The following is a 21,424-nucleotide window of genomic DNA, read 5'->3' as shown; positions in this document are numbered from 1 at the left end:
CGGGCTCTTACTTACTAAAACTGAACTGCATTTCCCATTTAGTTGACTGCTCATCCAGTTTAAAGAGATCCTGCTGGAGCTCTTTACAGACAATATTAGTTTTCTCTTCCTTGAATAGTATGGTATCATCCACATCTCAGCCAGTTTATCACACATCCTGAAGTCAAGATAATCTATGAACAAACAGATCTTTCAGAGACTCCACTTCATACTTCCTTCCACAGAGAAAAGTGCCCATTCTGTTTTTTAACCAGTTAGTGATGCATTAAAGAAAAAGTCCTCTTAGACCATGGCTTTTAAGTTCAGTCAATAACTTTTGGTAAGAACTTTGTCAGAGAGTTTTTGAAAGTCCAAGCATACAATATACAGTAGAGAGAGTCACATCCATCCACATGCCTGCCGATATTCCGGTATCTTCAGACAGTCACTGAGGCAGGATTTACTTTTGTAGAACTGATGCTGATTTTCCTTCAGCAAAGCTTGTTCCTCTATATGCTTAGCTACTTTTTCTTTGCTAAACTTTTCCAATTTGGCCAGAAATTTAAGCTGACCAGTCTATCATTTCTCAAGTCCCCCCTTGGACTCTCCCCCCACCTTTTTAAATGGCTTCTTTCCAGTCCTGTTGAACTGAGCCCAATTTGAGGGACAAGTTACATATCTTTGCTAAGTGGTCAGCAATTTCTGATTTCAGTGATCTGGTGATAAAATCCCTTTCATTTTTGTAAACTCATATTTTTCCGTTAGAGATGATCATTCTATTTGCTTTTTAAAAGGTACTCCTTTCCACAACAAAATTCTAATTACCACCAAATAATACACTGGTTCGTTCTAAGGGAATTTGCCCTACTTGCTGCAATAACACTAAATCTAGAGCCCATAGCTGTTCAGCTGCATTGCTGAGGGCCTTTCCCAACAGGGCTAGGCACATCCTTTGAGTTGGCAGAACATGATATTACCTCTATTTCAAGTCACTGCAGCCACTTGATTTTCCTCCAAGGTAACAGGAGAACAAAACAACAGTGTCCGAAAGACAGAAAATTCGTTTTCAATTACCTATACAGTTAAGTATGACTTAAGCCTCCCTCCCTTCCGGGCCTGGGGGCAAGATGGAACCACTGATGCGGGGATGTGGTGGGAAAAGAGAGGTTGCCAGAGCATGGTCCTCTTGGGGTTAGGTGGGGAAAGACCCTGGGTTACACCAAGAAAGCAAGTGGTTGATTATCTAGTGAATTGATTTTTTTAAAACAAACAAAACAACAGTATGATTTTTAAATCAAGGCTGCTGTTATTCAGAATTGTCTCTCTTTAAACCAAGAACAAGTCTTTATGCCTTCCTGTTTCTGGGACAGAGACAGTATAGAGAAATCAGAGCAATGTTTCTCAACCTTGACAACTTTAAGGTGTGTGGACTTCAACTTCCAGAATCCCCCAGCCAGCATGAATTCTGGGAGTTGAAGTCCACAAACCTTAAAGTTGCCAAGGTTGAGAAACACTGAACTAGAGTGATAAGCCTCACATCTGTAATTCAGTTTCACTTCTTTAGAGTCTTTGATCCAGAAGAGACAAAGCAAAAGTAAACAATGATGCAAATCCAGAGAAGTTCAAAGAGAAGAACATAACATTTTTGGATTATTTTCTTCACTTTTCATCTGGTACTTTTAAACTCCCCCCCCTCATTTCTTTTGCGAACTTTGACACTGATTGTTCAAGCCGGCACATCTTTTGGTGTACTGAAAAGAGAAAGCAACCTTTGCTTTGTACCGGTGAAAAAAAGGTTCTGTGTAATTCCATTTCTCTCTAGCACGGACTAAAACTGTTCCAGTTCAGCTGGCATTTCCTCTAGTTTTTTTTCTATTGCAGTGATGGAGAAGTTGTTTGACAAATATATCTATGGCAGTTTGGTTCGTCTTTTTTGTCTTTGAAAATATTTACATCCCCTCTTTTACATCATTGGCACCCTAAGGCAGTAAACCACAATCAAATACAATAATTAGAAACATAAAAGTCAGATAAACAGCATAAAAACCAAAAGAGTGCCCGCTGGAAAGCACTCTCCCTTCCCCACTCAAGGGTATTTGTGCACAAAAGCTCTTTTTGCATGCACAGCTTTGAGAATTAATATACTTTGTCTGGGAAGGATTTTCCAAGCCTCAGGGCCACAACAAAACATTATCCTGTCCTAGGTATTCTCCAAAGGATGCCTGGTCTGCGAGGAATAGCTGCAAATAGGCATTATAGAGAGAAAGCAATCCATTATATATCCTGGAGCCAAGGCCAAGGGCTTTAAAACTTCACATCAATGCATTAAAATGGACTCCAACTTGGCACCAGTCAGAAGTGACGTCACGATTTCTCTGTCTATTCAGTTGATAGCCTACTAGATTTATTCTTTTATCTTATTTCTCAGACCTCTTCCAAGGCAGGCACACAAATACATTACAGCAATCTAGTCTCAATCAGAGAACACTGTGTTGGTCAGGGAGAGAGTACAAGTAATACTGTGGTGGAGGTGTTGAAGCAAGGCTGGCAGAAATGAGTTTCAAGTCCACCCTCTCTTTTGAGACTCACAAACGTGACTTTGGATCTGGTCATCTCTTTTAGACCAACCTAATCCACACACTTGCTGTGAGGATAAAATGAAAGTAGATCCCCTTGTAAACTACCATACATTCTGGAGTAAAGGCAGACTATAAATCCAACAGATAAATAAAATAACAAAATTATGACAGGGAGGAACCAAAGTAAACCAATCCAATATTAGCTTCTGTAGAAGCTATAGTTATAAGCATTGGTAAAAGATAATGGCACTAGATCTGTTCAATGGGAATCCAGAATTTTAAAAATTTAGATGTCCTAGCAAAGAAAAAATGTGGGAAATTTAAATGATGATTTGCCAGGCTTTAGCCTCCCAAAGCAGCTCAACTGGAATGCTTGACACCTTCCAGCTGCCAGAGGGTGCTATTCAAGGACAACAGGTCTGGGATGAAGCTATGCAATAACAGGTGGAACAGTGAATGCAGGAGGACGTGCTACAAGGAGAGGAGCAAAATGACAGATGGGACAGTCCTAGTAGGCCCAGTGCCAGCTTCTGTTCTTCTTAGATGGTAACTAAATCTCCAGCTTCAAGTCATGCCTCTGTGGGAATGTTACAGGCAGTCTTTCTTTAGTGACCACAATTGGGACCAGCAATTTGGTTGTTAAGTGAGGCAGTCAGTAAGTGAAACCACAATTGTGCTTATGACCTTACTTCAGCTTTCCTTTGCTTTACAGACCTGTGAAGGTCATAAATGCAAGGACTGGTCACAATTACTTTTTCATCACCAGTGTAACTGCAAATGTTCAAGAACTACCTGTAATTGTTTTGGTCTCTGAACTTGTAATGATGGCTATCCAGTAATGGCAGGGCCAAAAGCAGTGCAATTCAGTATAATAGCAGCAGCACAATAGAAGAAGGCTGGAATTGCCCCCACCTATTGCTTGTGTTCTTCCCATAGACATCTTGGTAGTCATTGTGGGAAATAGGATGCAGGTATGAGAAAGAGCAGTGAGCTGATCATGCAAGCCTATTTTAATATTCTTTTTGAGCTAACACCATTATCTTCTAGGTGTTCTTCCCCCCCAAGATTTAATGATATTCTTTTATTGTTGTTGTTATTTTTAGTTGCTGTTTAATTGGGAGTTTGATTTTAGACAATTTAATCACTTCTTATTTTAGTATACTGTTAGATAATGTTTATTAACACTGATTGCTTGAAACTATCTCAAAATACAGGGTTATTCTTTAGATTAGAAAGTTCTCAGTTCTCTTATGCCACCAGATTTTCTTCTTGACAACTGTTGCCAAGAGAACTTTCTGTTGAAACCTCTCTTATATCCTGCTCCACCTACGGGAACCCCAGCTATTTAAGTCCAATAACAAAATTAGCTTTTTGGCTTATTTTGATCCCATTATATTCCATCTTTTTAGCCAGAGGCCTCCTGGAGCTAAGCATTACAAAACAAAGAAACAAATAGACAATTGTATAGGTAAATTAAATATGCAAGGTACACTTCCTGAGAGTCCCTCTCTTATAAAACTGTAGGAGCCTTGTGCTCATATTTGGTCGCCCTTGTTTCAGCAAGACGCTAATGAAGATACAATAATAATTCCCAGATCCCTCTGAAGCAATTTGCCTTCAACTACCCTTCCAAAGCATTATTTTTATACATTATTGTCAATAGTTATTGAGATGTGCAAAGACCAGTGTGATTCTTAAGCAGAAATTAAGTTTACTTACTATCTACAGTTGGATGGTAACTGACTCAAACATTTTAGAATCATAGGAAGGGACTGTGGAGATCATCTAGTCCAACTTTCTACCAAGTACAAAAAACCATTAGTATAACCTGTTATTAGGAATTACCTGAGAATATCTCCACCTCTGGCATTTGATACTTGCTGGTTCAGGCAAATGAGGTATCATGGCTTTCAATTCATCTACAATCAACTGCTGGACCTTTTCCTTGTCCCATTCCAAATATTCAGTTCCAAAAGATACAGTAGTATGGGCAACGATGGATGGACCGACATCAGGTGATTCTGTAAGAGACAAAGTAGGAAGATGTTTACAAATGGCACCAGGTGACATTCCCTTTACTTATTGTTCTCTTATGTCCAAACTAGAAGACTTAATCAAGGATGTCTGTCCATCTAGGAAATGATGAAAAATAAGAAAATTTACTGGTAATACTCATGAGATGTATTTATTTAGGCTTATAAGCTGCTTCTGCTATAGCTGCTTCTAAGTTGCATATACACCAATATAGTAGGAAAAAGAAATCAAAATAATAAATGACTATACTGTAACATTTTATTTATTTTTTTGGTGCCTTCGATTCAATGTTGACTCCTAGAGACTGCTGGACAAGTCCCTGCAGTTTTCTTGGCAAGATTTTTGAAGTGGTTTGCCATTCCATACTTCCTAGGGCTGAGAAAGCATGACTGGCCAAAAGTCACCCAGCTGGCTTTGTGCCTAAGGCGGGACTAGAAGTCACAGTCCCCTGGTTTCTAGCCTGATGCCTTTACCAGTACACAAAACTGGCTCACCTGTAACATAATACAACAGATAATATAATAACCTCCACACCGAGGAATATCAGTCTCTTTAATAAAACAATAGCACTTCAGTTGCATCTCCTGTTCAGCCCAGAGTCAAGATATACAAATGGGTATCATCTACATAATGATACCTAGCCCTGTGCTGGTGGATGACCTTTCAAAGTAGCTTCATTACATGTTAAATAGAAGGGTGAAAGAATAGAATCACGAGATATACCCCAACGGAGGATCTCAAACTCAGCCTCTCCCACTTCAAAATTACTGACTGAAAATGGAGAAAGGAGAACCACTGTACACGCCACTCCCAGTCCTCAATGGAAGCCCAGAAGGATATGATTGATGGTACTGAAGGCAGCTGAGAGGTCATGAGGGCCAGGAGGGCCATGCTCTCCCTATTCTGGTCCTGTCACAGGTCATTCACAGTGTGGTCCCGATGCTATGCCCTGGCCTGAATCTGGCCTGACTGCAGATCTGTTTAATCTCTTGTATTTTTTTTATTTTTTTTTTACAAAAAGCCTGTTAATGAAATTCCAACTGTGGAGCATTTCCCTGAGACTCAGTGAGTCTGTTGCAAAATAAATATAATTTATTTTCTCTCTCGAGAACATTTAATTTTTCACCTGGTCTCACTGAAATTTCAGCATACCCAGAAGTGGCCCAGGATAAATCTTCAACTTACATAGAACAGAGAATGGTTGATGATTTGGTAAAGCGTAAGTTTGGCAAGCACTACTTTTTTCACTCAAGCAACAGTGTGGCATGATTAGCTGTACCTGCAAAAATCTCTTCTTTAATGCAGCTACAAAAAGTATAGGAACTTTCTCTCCCGTGCATCTGGTTAACCTAGATTTTTACGTCCTCCCAAGGAAGGCTTGACCAACAAATTATCCTAAACCTTTCAAAGCCTCTAGTGGTCTTGCAGAACACAGTCATTTCAAGAGATCTGCAAGTGACACAATAAAGAGCCATCCCTGTTCACAGGGACGAACCTTTCTTACTTTCTTAGCATAACTTGGCTCCTGATCAAACAAGTTTTATAAGAGCCCCAGGACAGGAAAACAAGTAAGTGGTGTTACTTAGAACAGGAAGCGTAACCTGTCTCCCCAAAGTAGCTCCCAACCCCCCCTTTCTTTTCTGAGGCCTTTCTGATGATATAATGGTATAATTTCATACCATGATGAGGTGGAAAATACCTAAATGTATTGGAAGCATTAGCACAGTCCCGAGTTAACAACACAGAAAACCTTCCAACTCAACCTACCCTGCACAAAAGATGAAAACAAATGTTGGCACACGCTGACAATTTTATGATTTTCTGTTATTGGTCCATCTGCTCTGTCCTCCCCGCTCCAGAAATGCTAAGTGTTGGAAGGCAGGCCACCATGCACTGGCAACATATGTCTGCATAAATACACATATATGCTGCTTTTACACTACAATAATGTAATGCTGTTCTTTAGTCCACCAACTAGTAATTTAGAAAGCTGAAGCGGAGCGCTATTGGGCTGAGAAACAATTGCATTTATCTTTAGTCTACCTAAGATAGGCACTGGAGACCTCTGAGTTGTGGTTACAGCCCATGAGTTCCCACCCATGAACTAGGCAATATATTTGCTGAAGTCTAAACACGCCTTCTTCTTTACGTCTGCTGGTGGCTACATTGGAGCCTGGATTTTTCAAGTCATCTGAAGCGTCTCTGGACTTAACTTTATGCAGTAAGCCTGGAATTTAGGTGCCAATATAGATTCTTCTGTGCCCCCAAAGGTATATTATGAGGGTTGAGTTGCCTAGGAGCACTGAACCATGGTGAAGAGAGGACTGTTCTCAGTAAAATAAATAAAAAATGCTGCGGTCACTCAACAAAAAGGAATTGCAATCAAAAAACCTGTTTTTGTTGGGATGGCAGCAGAGAACTTTCTGTGACTTCGGCTGAAATCTAAACTGCTACAAATTTACCAGTGAGGTTGTTGGAGCAAGATCGTTCTTAAAATTAAGGGTTATTCTTGGAACCTGACATTCAAAACACATTGAGCAAGATCAGACTTTGAATGCAACCACTTTTTTTTTTTTTTTGAAAAACAACACAACTGAACTCTGAAAACAGTAATGCAGTGAAACATGGAAACGGGCCAAAAATAAAAGTGATATAACAGGATTATGTCTTCTTGTGCTTTGTATATTTGATAGTCTTTCTACACTTAGCTTAACATACATCTCATCAGATTGCAGGCGTACAATTCATTCATCACCAGGAAATGTCAAACATGCTTGTCCTTCTTGTCTTATTTTGGACTTAAATTGTAAACAGGGCTCAAAGATTTGGTGCAGTCCCAGTTTGGTTGTGTATGTCCACAAGATGTGATAGAAGTGAAGCAAACAAGCAAATTCAAGGCTGGGGAGTGTTATTTCTCAGACGTTAGGCACGTACGATGCTTAAGAACCACTGCCTTCTCTAGAAGGATGACCCACTCCAAAAGGAAAACCAGCTAATAGAAAAAGTCCATCCAAGTCAGATAAATAGATACAGCAATTGTGCAGAAAAGAGAGCAAGAGAAACAGTAAAGAAGGACTTCCTCTTTGTTACAGAGAAATTCCTGGTGTCAGGGGTCTTCCGCTTATTTATTGCCAGCAAAAGGATTAAAAAAAACCCATAATGGCTATTGTTTTACTTAAAAATGCCTTGATCCTCATTTGCAAACCCTGTGATGGCTTAGACAGCAACACCTAATGGAATCCCCTGATATCAGCTGTTCTTTGCAGGAAAAATGTATAGACAAGAACATTTATTTGTGGATGATGGATACAAAGCAGCACATGTATGGGAAAATTGCCTCCAAAACTCAAGGGAAGTTGAAAAATATTGCCCTAGAACATCCCCGACTTAATCCTGCCAAGATTCATAGTTTAGCTTGGCAACCTATTCAGATTAGTAACCAGTGTCATGATAAAGCTAATAGAATAGAGAGGGTCAGTGTGTCATAGCCATAGCATGATGGATCATGATAGTGGCAATAGTGGTTTAAGGAGTTGGGGGCAAGTGCCATGAAAGGGCCCTTAACTGCTCGAAAGTGGCTTTTTGTATTCAGATCAAAATACTACTCGGCCTTTACACTGAAATGACCCAAAGAAGGCTACTGAGAAGGTCAACTTTAAGATCTACAGCCAAATTGGCTGCCACAGTTCTTCCTACACAAGGATGAAGGTATTTATGAAAGCTGTAAAAGAGGTTTTCATACTGACTGGATGTTACCTTAGCTCAATTCCTTCATCAGATCTAGCGACAGTGGTATTTTTTCAGGATCTTTGCATAATCAAGCCGTGGTGGCTTCTATTGGCTGTTATCCACACAGCCAGATATCACATAGTTTTTGTCCAGAAATTTTCTCCTATAGCAAAAAGGTGTCACTTAAAAAACAAAAAGAAGGAATAAAATAAAGTGGCTGACTCGTCCATAAAAAACAATTAAATCTGAGGTTATGCAAGGTCTTAGTTGTTTTAAAACGTTCAGCAACTTGCAATCAGTACTGCCCATTGTGGGCTATGAAATACACTTCTGATTTCAATGAATTTGAGGGTAATTCTTCTGGAAGTCTGTATTCAGGATTCCTGGCTAAACTACAAGGCTAATTTCAGTACGTTCAAACTGATTGTTCGAACAGATTGTAAGTCATAAAAAAAATACAAGATTTGTTTTTGTTTCTTTGTTTTGCTTAATTGTTTCTCTCCATATCCTGCACTACATGACTCAGGCCCCGCAGGCCCTTCCAGAGAATCAGATGAGGTGAAGATGCTGAAAGTGAAGACAACAGGGAGTGTTTTTAAGTGAAAGTTTTGTTTTAGAAAGAGAGTAACACAGATATTAATGGTAGCTGCAATTATAAATGTGGATTTTATGTTTATAAAGGTAACAAAAACAAAAGAAAGAAGTATATATGCTTCCATAAACTCACCAAAAATGTCATATAATAAAGTAAAGAGATGAACTTAGTTATTCCAACATGAAAGAACAGTTTTTATAAGCTTATTGTGCAATTGTTTACCTTCTTGAACTCCATTTACTAGCTTAACAGAATAAATTCTCCTTATTCTATTACCATAGTCTTTTCACTTAATTTACTTTTAATTTATAGTTATATGAGCTGCTGTTAATGCACATACAATCATTCCAACACTCTCCTTGAAAAATAATCCTTAACGTAACAAATGCTACTAATAAGGGGACTAAAGATAAATTACACCTTGTCACGTATTTTATTTCTTTTAAGACTGGAATCTAGTATTATCTAATTCTTTGACAAACTACATTAAAAAGTAACAGATTGGCTTTTACTGAATTACATCATGAACATTTATCACTTATACCTGAATAAATTCTTTGCAGCCACAAGAAATTCCACTTATAGATCACTTTATGAAAAACTTCCTTTTAAGTTCATACACAATGTTATCCGATGTACTTAAATCCAAATCTATCTCTATATTAATCTTGGGCTTTGCTAGAAACTGCCCTCTTCCCCTTTAACCTCATATGGATTTTAAAGTGCATTTTTGTTTTTGCTGTTATATGCTGCTTACTGCTTTAATTTTTTTAAAGAATTCAGAGGATATTTCATTTACAAAATTTTAAAGGGGTCTAGATGAAGTTGTCTTTCATTTGCCATGACTTTGTATTCTCTACCATCTCTTCTTTTTCCTAACTAGAAAAAAAAGCTGTTAATGAAGGAAAGCTGGATAATGGTGCAATGTCTTTGGGCTGTAATGACAAGAAACTCAACCTCAAAGCGCCCTGAGGGAGGTCACACATTTTAAAAAATGGCCAGGTTCAAAGAGAAAGAGGGAGGGGATTCTTGATCTTTTAAAATAAAAGATAGGTAACCCATGAGCTGCAAACTGTGAGTACTACTGTAGTTCTGGAGTGGCCCTCAACTTTGCTGCTGAAATATGGTGCAGCTCCCCACTATTAAGACTTAACACACCTGTTCAACAACTAGGGCTTTTTTAAAAAAGGATCAAAATGTCATCCACCACTGGTGAAGTAAACATGTCAACTAATCACTAAAAGTAAGGTCCTGGATTGCAAAAAGTTTGCCCACCCCTGGCTTAGATAATAATAAAAAACTTTATTAACTCCACTGGTACATGCCAACTTGATTTAGGCAAGTGAAATTAGAAAGAGTCTTTCTTCCTCTAATGCTGCAATCCTATGTACGCTTACATGGGAGTAAGTCCCACTGAACTCAATGGGGCAGGCATGTCCATAGGGTTTATGTGCATTTATGCCAGAATCTGCAAGTTGGTGGGTATGAGGTCATGATGAAAAACTTGCTTCTTTGTATGCGCAAGGGACTTAGATCTGAGCAGCCATACACAGAATTTCACTCTTCTTCACTTTCATAACTATGCCTGGAAGGGGCCATAACTACAAAAATTATAGTTGTTATTTACTGCTATTCCTATGAGAACAGCAGAACAGAGAGAACACATTTTCCTGCATCTTGATACAATGTACTTTGTGTGCAACAGTGAGGATTCTGGTTCTGATTTTCTTTTTAAAATAATAATACCAAAGTTATTACCATAACCAACACCTTTGTTCTAAGACTTCACAGGAACTCAGTGCAGAGTGAAACAAAACACACTGGTTTTAGAAGTGGTTACCCTGGTTTGTGACTGCAGTGATATTTGTACAGCAAATTGAGAAAACACAGGGCTTCTTTCCATATGGGTATCTGCCCTTTGGTTCACAGTAAATATTTTATTTTTCAAAATATATTTCTTTCTTAAACATCAGTTCTAAATGTCTTAGGACTCTAAGCATTTATAAATTTCAGGTCTTATTCAAATGTTCAGTTCAGCCTTCTCAACCAGGTACTCTAAAACTCTCCAACTTCTGAGCCAACATTTTCAGAATTATAGTCCAATACATCCAAAGACTGGATCTTTGTTGCTGCTGCTGCTGTTTTAAAAAAGGTGTTAAGGCAAGATCTCTTTAGCTTAGTCTTTCAAATGATTTTCATTATTCTGTTTTATTGTTTTGTAATTTTTTTCCTGTATTTATTTATATAGCTTCCCATTTTAAAAAAATCTCCAAGTCTTTTTTTTTTTTTAATTTATGATGAACCACAAAAAGGATGAAATAAAAATACTTGCAATAAATTAACAACAACAACTGAATTGGTTTTTGGAAAAAGATACTATAGCACGAACTTTCACTCCCCAAAACTTGCTGGAAGATACATCTCTGTTCTACTCTATGCAGATACTTTCAAAAACACTTATTGGCCTTAAACGAGCACTCAGAGCAGTAACACAGACCAGCTAGATCTCTCTCTCCCCCCTAGCTTTTTATATATATTTTAGACTCTGATGTATCTTCTATGCTTTTTAATTGACTGTACTCCACCCTCCTTATGCTGGTCTATGACTGGTGATGACTGAATTGGTTTTTGGAAAAGGATACCATAATGTAAGCATGTAAGTTCAGTTGGATCCTGGCTGCATGTCTTTCACAGGTAGTCAGGAAGTCCATAATCAGGACAAGAGTGGCTCTATGTCTCTGGATTTCCTACTACGTGGAGGGATGGATTGGTGGGTTTTCTTAACAAGAGAGGTTTTGGGCTAAAACTAGGAAGACTCAAATTCACCCTTACCCATAGAAACTCACAGGGAAGCATTGAGCTAGCCATTCTCTCTCCGGTCCAGCAGAGTTGTTTCGGAGAGAGTGAAGGAAGATGTCTATTTAAGACATCTGAAGCTCCTGGAAAAAAAGATGGATGGAGGATGGATGGAAGGAAGGAAGGAAGATTGGTTGATCTGCTTGTTTTGGGAAACCTGCAGTTTGCCAGTGGTATAGGTTTACCTCTGCATTCTTTATATCTTCAAAGGCGGCAAGCCACCTCAAATCTCCAGTGTGTTGATAATGTAGGATAGACAATTGCTTTCAATTTGTGCAAGGAATGAAGGGAGGGAGGAAGAATCTTTCTGCCGAGAAAATTAGTCTCAAATTTAATATGTATCTAGCAATTAACAATGAATAAAAATAAATTCCTTTGACTCTAAAAATAAACTTGGAATTTCCTTCGAAATGTCAGTACTGACGTTAGTGTTACTTTGCAAAGGGATGGGCCACTCTTAATTTTTCTATTAAAAATTCAAAAGGCTTGCTGTGCCTGTTCTGTTCTCCATGGAATTACTGTAATGTAGAGGCCACATACTGTATTAGAGGGACTCACTGAAGAGAGAACCGGGTAATTTATTCTGTCTTTCAGTTTTCTGTGAATCATTTCACTGCAGCATTGTAAGGAACAGGCAAGGAATTATAAAGCAAACTGTTAAGAGATGACGGCTTGAATGAATTGGTGATACGACAAGCCAAAAGAAACCTTATCTATAATTTCTTCAAAAACATGTAACTGCAAATCAAATCAAACCTCAAAAGCAGGGAATAACTTTCTAGATTTTAATAATACCAAACATTAGCAGGCCCACAAACAGAACAATGGAACATAGTTCTGCAGTGTCCAGTGTATGGGTTGGAATAAGAATTCATGCTGGCAACATTTATACCTGTGGGGGACCTTTTTTATTAGCAGAGCCAGGTTTTCAGTGAGTTATAAGGGTTGGCATTGAGTTATGTAAGCACCTGAATGGCTGTTTCTCTGTACCTTTAAAGGGGCATTGCTTTTGACAATAAGTGTCAGAGCCAGGCCAAGAACCATGCAGAGTCAGTGTCTTCCAACTCCAGTTCTTTATTGTTCTCACCATATAGACAGAAGCTTGCCAGACTAAAACTACTCTAACTAACCCAAGCACAAACAACTTGAGAGACTCTAGGGTGGGGCCACCTTGAGTCTCTCTGCTTTCCCACCAACAGCCCCTGGACTACTGAGAGCTCTCCTTATCTTCCTGGAATGTGCTCCCTCCTTCCTAAGAACTAGCGGCAGTGCCAAAATCCACCACAACAAGGCTCTACAACACACTGGAATGCGCAAGGTCATGTTCACTAAGAGGCTGGGATTTGCCCATTTTTAAAACAATGCAGGTAGTCCTCACTTAATGACAATTGGGACCAGAATTTTGGTTGCTAAATGAATCTGACCTGATTTTACAACTTTTTGGCGGCGGTCGTTAAGCAAATCACTGCAGGCATTAAGCGAACCATGTGGTCATTAAGCAAATCACAAGGTTCCCCATTGATTTTGCTTGCCAGAAGCTGGCCAGGAAGGTAAAAAATGGTTATCATGTGACCACGGGACACTGTGATGGCCATAAATGAGAACCAGTTGCCAAGCGCCCAGATCATGAACATGTGACCAAGGGTGGTGATGATCGTAAATGTGAGGACCGGTCGCAAGTCAGTTTTTCCTGCACTGTTGTAAGTCTGAACCATCACTAAACAAATGGTTGTTAAGTGAGGACTACCTATAGTATAACATGGACTTGACCAAAGTAGGTAACATATTTAGCTCCAAATGCTCTTCGTTACGTTTGGGTGTTCCACATTGTCCATGCCCTGGTGAAATTTAATGTTTTAGTGCACAGTTTTTATTATATGCCAAAAGGAAAAACCAAGGAGCTCAAGACTAAGAAAGATTAATGTTAAGCCTCCAAGCATAAGCCAAGATAGCGCCTTTTGTCATCATTTAAAAATCTAACTAATTAAGGCAGTAAATAGAACAAAGTATGAAAAACACCTGGAACCAGGTTCAAATTCTACAGCCAACTTTAAACAACCTGAATACTTGGTGGAACAGGAAAGTCTATACCAGATGTCAAAAAATCAAGAATGAAGAGACCCAAAATTAAATTGAGGTTGAGAATTTCAGAACTGGAAACAAAATCCAATCTGTGTCAATGCTCCATGTGTTCCCATGTTATTGTGTTCATTTCTGAGCAAATAATTTTAAAAGAAAAGTCCTCAGGCTTTCATGTGGATTATGTGGCATTTACCTCCCAATTTACATATTTTCCTGTGAAACTTCTCCAATACTCCAACATATAATACGTATAAACTGTGTTTGTGTGCGCACACGTTGGGGAAGGGGACGACTTTCTAAAACGTGTCCTGATTTGACACAACTTTTCCAAATGTATGCTAATCTACTCAAATGTTCCTAATTGGGAATGAGAGAGCAGTAGAACGTCATTATCTGTGTCCAAAGAGTCTGCTTTGGTAGGTTGTGGTAAGTACTCAGTTACAAATTTATTTTACAACCCTGGTCACGCTTCTGAAAACTGTGAAATGGATTGCTTAATTTCAGCATGATTTGGGAAGATTGAAAAAAACAGGGACTGGGGCTTTCTGCTAATGTATGAGAAATCTGGCTCTAGAATTCCTCTGATCAACCATGCCTTTGGCTATTTTCCTTTATTTCTACTGATGTGCTTTGAGGTCCCCTTTCAATATTCTTGTCTTGATAACTGCATACTGAATTCCCACCAAGGGGCTCTGTAATCTTCAGATTCTCCATCTTGTGATTTGCTTCTACTTTTGAAAATTTTCTTGAGGTGAGACTGAAGCCAGAAAGCTAAGAAACACTATTTTCTTCTGGCTTTGGTGTGTATTGGCATGATATAGTTGGCATCATGTCAGGATGCCCACGCATAGCATGCAGACAAGACAAAGAAGAATAATGCCTTCTGTCTTCATCCTACAACTTGATCCTTCTTCTGCAAATCCCACTCTTTGTAGGCCTAGGCATCAGAGCTGGGCAGAATGCTGGTCTTTGAAAAGGGAGACCCCTGCAAAAGATTTCAGTTCTATACATCTGCATACATGTTTCCATCATATTGTCAATGTAATGGCTATAAGAAGTATGCAAAACTGCATGTATTTTTGATTAGTGAGATTTCATTATGAGTGTCCTAGTTTGCAGAGGTACCCATTACCCTTATGAGGCTAGGAATAGGCATAAGAAGAAAAATTCCCTCCAATTTTCTAATACAACTATTTTATAGCCTTGGGCAAAGGTGGGATAAAGAATAAGAAATCACCTTAGAAAACCTCAGATTAAACAGAAGCACCCACCATCGCAACTATTTCTGTTTTGCCACTAACAAACACTATTGTCCCACTCCTTTCCTTGGAATAGAGTTGCAGTTTGCAAAATCCAACCAAGTTAACAAGGGACAACAGAATACAAAAAAGAGAAGGAGGGACCATTTGTCATAATGAGGCCTTGTGGGAAGCAATTCATCTGCAATTGCTTGTCCTCAGTATTTCGTTAAGCCTTACAACAGTTATATAGTTCACTCCCCTTGAGAAAGATGGTTTTCTTAGACGAATCATCGCCAACAAGTATTTCCACCCCCTCTCCCAACCCCATTTTATAAATGTGTCACGTAGGATGAACATGCTTTGATACACCCAGCTTTCTTTTAATCCATCAGGAGCAGCTGGTTGAATCCAGCTTGTAGATACAAAGAAACAATGGTAATACTGCAACTGTTATAGGAAAGACCCTGATGTTTTGATACAAAATCCAATCTGAGATGATCAGGCTTACAGGAAACTTGGGGAAAGGGGGATGAGAGATCCTGCACTGGATGATGGAAGTGCCAGGGTTGAGCACCCTGTGCCAGGTTAAAAACAGCCCAGCAATAATGTGAGCAAAAATAGCAATTGGACATTCCCCTGTGCAGGTGGCACTACTGTGTTCACAAAATTCAGGTTGGTTGATGGTGAGAAGAAGGCTACAGATGGGAAGAAAAAGTGCAGGAAATACAAGAAGGGATGCTGTTCCTGACACACCCTGACTGTTAAAATGGAGAATGATCCGAGAAAGACCCAAATGAAAAATGGCTGCCACCCCCTCAATTAGAGCTACTGAAAAAAGGGATCATCCCATATACGCCTAGTAAAATAAACAAATAAAATTAAATACCATAGTATATCATAATATTACAGTTTTGTGCATAGTTAATATGGGAATAAGCACAGCACATATGATTTAATGCTAAACACAGAGAAAAGTAGGTGGGAAGCTAAAGTATCTTTTTTATAGTGTAAATATGCATTATAATTCAATCAGAGAACAGGAGAAGACCTGGAAGTGGTCAAAACCATCAGTGAAGTAAAAACTGCAGATACTGCGGGAATTTTACTAAAGGGAGAGGTTTTTGTCTCCAAAATAAACAAAATGAAGACAAGGTGACTATGATGGAGGTTCACACAGAAGTGGTTGTCATTCCTTATATAGTACCACCCACAAATTGCCTCTTATCATTGCGCTGTAGAGCAGGGTTCCTCAACCCTGGCAACTCTTAAGCTGTGTGGACTTCAACTCCAGGAATCCCCCAGCCAGCTTTCTGGGAGTTGAAGTCTGCACAGCTTAACAGTTGCCAAGGTCGAGGAACCCTGCTGTAGAGGGAATAGAGATTTTAGCTGCTGTAGGAGTTGAAAACAGAAGGATTAGAAGAGCAAATTCGTCCACAACACAATCCTATTACACATGCTTTATCAGAATTAAGCCCCAATGAATCCAGTGGCTCTTTCTTCCAGGTAAATCCTGAAAGGATGATAGCATTAGCAACATAACAGCCTGAGACAACCTGCACCTTTTCCAAGAGAAATCTTGGAAAATCAGCTTTTAATTGAGGGACATCTGAGAATGGAGATGATGGCCAGGGAAGAGAGAAGTCTTTTATGAAAGAGGACTAACACATAAAGTATCCACCTCTGAAACAGTAGGCAGTAACTGAAAGCTTCTCAGTTCTATGTTCCTCATGCTTAGATGCCCTTTGTTCAATTTAGGATTTATGTCAGGGTCCAGACTGTGACCTTCTAGGACTCTGATAAATAGCAGTTCCAATGATCAAACAGGACCCAGGTAACATCTGCATTTACTAAAAGATGTTGCTGTTACAGGACCTAGGATGAAACAGGAAGGAGCACAAAAGCAGCCGTTCCTGGAAGATGGCTGCCTGAGTGCCCTTCATTAGCAGGGTTTCAAACAAACGTGATTCTTATTCTGGCTTTATTTATGTGAATTGCTGCGGCAACAGCAATTTACAGTATACTCAAGGACATTTCATACCTTTGTTAGGTCCACAGAACTAAGCTAGCACATTTTTGGACACAGCCTACAATGCAGGTTTATGAGTGTGTACTTTGACATAAGGCAAGTGAAAGCCAGTGTGATATAGTGGTTGAGGCTGGACTAGGCCTGAGGAGACCCAGGTTCAAGTCTACCTTCATCTACTGATTTTGGGCCAGTGGGTGATTTTGCGCCAGTCATTCTCTCTCAGCCCAACCTACCTCAGACAGAGAAGGAAGTGCGATGTACGCTTCCTTGTTGTCCTGAAGGAAAGATGGGATATAAATCTAACAAACAAAATATTTAATTTTGTGAGAATACTTCGCTCTTTCACATATACCCCAAATATGCTGCAAAACTGGAACAAGAATACAAAACTAGGGAGAAAATAGGATTATCTTGGGGAAAAAAAATCACATTTTTGCCTGCTGAAAAAACAGACACAGTTTCTCGAGGCAACTGTTAGGGAAGATTCTGAAAACCTTCATAAAGCCAACAGGCCATTTTAACAGATCATGAAATCTGTATCAACTACTCATCTTGTCGAAGCAAGTCAGAGAGACCAAGAGCAAAATAAATTTTATCTGTTATATTTACTGTATATCCCACCTTTCCTCTGGGAGCTCATGTAGCACTCTGTCCTCAGTTTTACTTCTACAACGATCTTCGGAGACAGAGGAAGCTGAGTTACCAGTGGGTTTCTGTGGTTGGGGGGATAAACTTGAATCTGGGTCTCCATGATCCCTGGCCAGCTTAATGATTACTTTACACTGGTGTTGCCAGCAAGATGTCCCCACATCCCACATAGGGAGGCTATTATGATTCAATAATTAGTTACTTAAATCCTCCATCCATTGCCTACAAAATCAGAACTCCCCCCGTATACCTTTGTCATTCATTTTTATTTATCAACTGCCTTTATTCTTCTGTGTAAGGCAGTGACGTGGGCTTGAACCAAGCACGCCTGTTTAGCAACTCTGATTGATTCACAGGGTGTTTTGGAACAAGGTCTCTAAGCATTTTCCATCCCTTCTCCAGCTTAAATGGGATAGAAGGGGAAGGGCCTGATGAAAGCTTAATGATTGAATCAATCTGGATGTACAAGTACTGCTATTTGCATGTGGGTGGGTGTTTTCCATCGTACGCATGGCAAAATGTGTAATTCTGGACACTTAGAGCCACATAAATGTTATTCCTTTAAGATTTGTATCTAAAAACACGACAGAAAGCTGGATCAGTCAGTCTTAACTCTGATCTGGTAGAAGGTGGATATCATCCTTTCTTTCTATGCTGGAGTTGTGATTTTTTTGGTACAACAGGCCTATTGCTCCCTTCATTTTTAAAAATTTAGAGTAGTTAACACTACTCTGGGTGAGAGGGGTCTACCCATCTCTGAAAGAGACCACGGTATAACCTCTGGTTATATTGAGCAGGAAGCCTTTGCTCAATCGAACTGTTTTGGACAACTTTAGATCAGTTTCTAACCTTCCGTTTTTGGATAATGTACTAGCAAAAGTGGTAGCACTGCAACTTCAGAAGACCCTAGAAAAAGCAGATTATCTGGACTGGTGGCAGTTGGGTTTCAGGCTGGGCTCAGCATAGAAACTGCACTGGTTGCACATGTAAATGACCTTTGGAGAGACTGTGACCAGGGGAGTATAATTTTGCCAGTCCTCGACTTCTCGGCAGCTTTCAATACCACCAGCCTTCCTACCCTTCTGGACTGGCTCTGAGGTGTGGGAATGGAGGGGGGCACCATTCTTTGGTGGTTTTCCTGTTTCCTAAGGGGTCAGCTTCCGTTTGGGGGGGGAGAAAAGAGATCTGCCTGGAAACCTCTACTCTGTGGGGTGCCCCAGGGCTCTATTATTCCCACTACTCTTTAATGTCTACATGAAACTGCAGGGAGAAGTCATTTGTTGGGATGGGACCAGGTATCATCAGTATGGTTTGGCTCTGAACAGGGTTTTACTCCCCACTCAGAGGTGGTCTGCAACTTGGGGTCCTCCTGGACTCAGAGTTCCTGTCCAAGGAGCAGGTCGCAGCTGTAGCCAGAAAGGCCATCACAATACAGCTCTATCTTCTTCACCAACTACAGCCATTCTTGGATCAGGATGTCCTAATCGCAGTGACTCATGCCCAATTCATCTCCCACTTGGATTACTGTAACATGTTCCACATGGGGCTGCCCTTGAAAAGCATTCAGAAGCTACAGCAGGTACAAACCTAATTAACATTGCTGCCCCTTCCCTCCAGCCATGATCCACACCCTCCATTCTTACTATGTTTACAAGGAGTAATGGAAGCACTGACCTATACCACGCTTCTTATTATCAATGGAGATGAAGCGTATGCAGGGATTATTGGAGATGTACTGTGCCACCCAAGGGACATCAAGATGGGTGCCAGCTTCATAAAAAAGGCCCAGAGCATAGCGAGAGGAATAGCTCACAGACTCCAGCTGCTGCCTCCAACATTTGTTAATTACTGTGAAAGAAACAAAAATGAGACCATTATTTTCTCTTGGAGCATTAAACCTGCAAATAATACCACAGTTAATCCACTTAATCCCTTTTCTAAAAAACACGTGTGTGTCAAGAAAAGGCCATTCACATTGTTTTAACTAAGCCCCCACCCCCAAACCTAGCCTTTGTTATGGCTGCACAAACATGTGTCAGAGAATTTCCTAGGCAGAAAATCAAGTGAGAAGGTGATAGGTGGCCATCAGAAAAAGAAAGATTAAGGAACCTCACTAAATAGTTAAGTCTGTGCTGGCAGGGGAATCTGTGAGTTGTAATTTCTAAACATCTATCAAGCACCAAATTGTGAAAGGCTACTCTAAATGCTCACTAAATTAGGGAGAGATCAAGTTCTCCACTCAGGAATCATTCCCCCATCCCACCCCAAAAGCTTTAAACTTTCTCAGCCACATTTTCAATTTGCAATGTGTGTGTGTGTGTGTGTATTGGGGAGACAATCTTCTTCACCTTTTCAAGAGATTTCTGGAGCAGATCTTTCAGGAGCAAGGGACAGATAATTTTATCAGGTCTCCTTTTCCTGTAGCAAGTCACGCCTCCATAACATAATGCATAAACCATCAAAATAAAACTGCATCAGTATTTTAAGGCAGAAAAGCACACCATGGTTGAACTGAGCAAGTATGGTATAGTAGACAAGATGGTGGACTCACACTGGGGAGATCCAGGTTAAAGAACTCCCTCAGCCATGAATGTGTGAGAACATGAGACTGGGCTATGTAAGAATGTGAGACTAGGCTGAAGTTGGCATAACCAAAAAATGGAGCAATTACACATGCAGAGAAAACAAAAGCCAAGAATCTTGTCAAAAGATCTCATATGGAGGTAGATAAGATGGATCTATCTTTAAGGATCAAAGGATAAATGTCATTAGATGACAGGAAGCTGGGTGCTGAGCACATGGAGCCCTCCCCCCAAATCCTACTGATAGCTACTAGACTTGTAGATCAACAAAGCAAGGTCTCAGATAAATAGTGGTTGTGAAGCCCACCTATATTTTAGTCATTCTGGGTCTGGACTTGGTGGCTTCCATCCCTCTAGCTAGTCCCTGGACAGCCTAGTTGAGGACATGGGTAAGCGGGGATGAGCATATGAATGTGAGAGAGGGCAAAAGTACATTGTAACATAACGTTTTACTTACTTACTTATTTATTATTCACATTTCTATCACTGCCCATCACCACTGTTTTGCTGCGACTTTGAATTCACTGGATCTCCGTGTATTCCATCAGAACCTGAAATGCCTCAGGGTTTGGTTGGTAGCGATTTGTGTGTGTTCTTAATTATTTCCTGGCTGTTGACCAGGACTGTGTGTCTCATATGCTCTAGCTGCATCTATCTGGAAACCCCAGATAGAGAGCAACCTGGGGGGAAGGGGGCTGTTTGATCCGTGTGCCTTGACAGGCTGTGCGTGTGCAAATGAGCGAGCTGAACCAGAGTATGCATGTAACAGAAACTCACTGGATAACTTTGAGCCAGTTACTCTCTCTCAGTCCAACCTACTTCATAGGACTGTGGTTTTGAGGAAACATGGGAAGAAGATCACAGCAGATGCTGTCTAGAGCTCCTCAAGGAAATCCAACGAACAGTTGAATGCACTGTGCCCTGCTGCAGTGTGGGAGACTGTGAGAAAAGCTCAAGACTTCCAAAACAGCCAGTCTAATTTCAAAGCCAGCTTCTATGACTTCTTTTCCTTTCCTCCCCAATCAGGAGTGAACATTATCTTTTTCCTGAGTCCAGATCCTTTTATAACTTCA

At 40.0% G+C, this 21,424-nt stretch overlaps 1 protein-coding gene across 2 annotated transcripts in view; it reads right to left on the bottom strand.

Annotated features, from left to right (window-relative positions):
• Positions 1-21,424, bottom strand: part of RNLS (renalase, FAD dependent amine oxidase) — a 105,447-nt gene that overhangs the window by 9,813 nt on the left and 74,210 nt on the right. For both annotated transcript variants that reach the window (XM_063307464.1, XM_063307465.1), the window contains exons 5-6: positions 19,444-19,617; positions 4,404-4,579 (exon numbers count right to left, since the gene is read on the bottom strand). In XM_063307464.1, coding sequence (XP_063163534.1) covers positions 4,404-4,579; positions 19,444-19,617 — 350 coding nt within the window. The remainder of the gene's footprint in view (positions 1-4,403; positions 4,580-19,443; positions 19,618-21,424) is intronic.

Source organism: Candoia aspera, chromosome 6, assembly GCF_035149785.1.
Source record: "Candoia aspera isolate rCanAsp1 chromosome 6, rCanAsp1.hap2, whole genome shotgun sequence".
NCBI classification, from domain to species: domain Eukaryota; kingdom Metazoa; phylum Chordata; class Lepidosauria; order Squamata; family Boidae; genus Candoia; species Candoia aspera.
The sequence above is the reverse complement of the archived record's forward strand: the minus strand, read 5'-3'. Positions and strand labels throughout refer to the sequence as shown.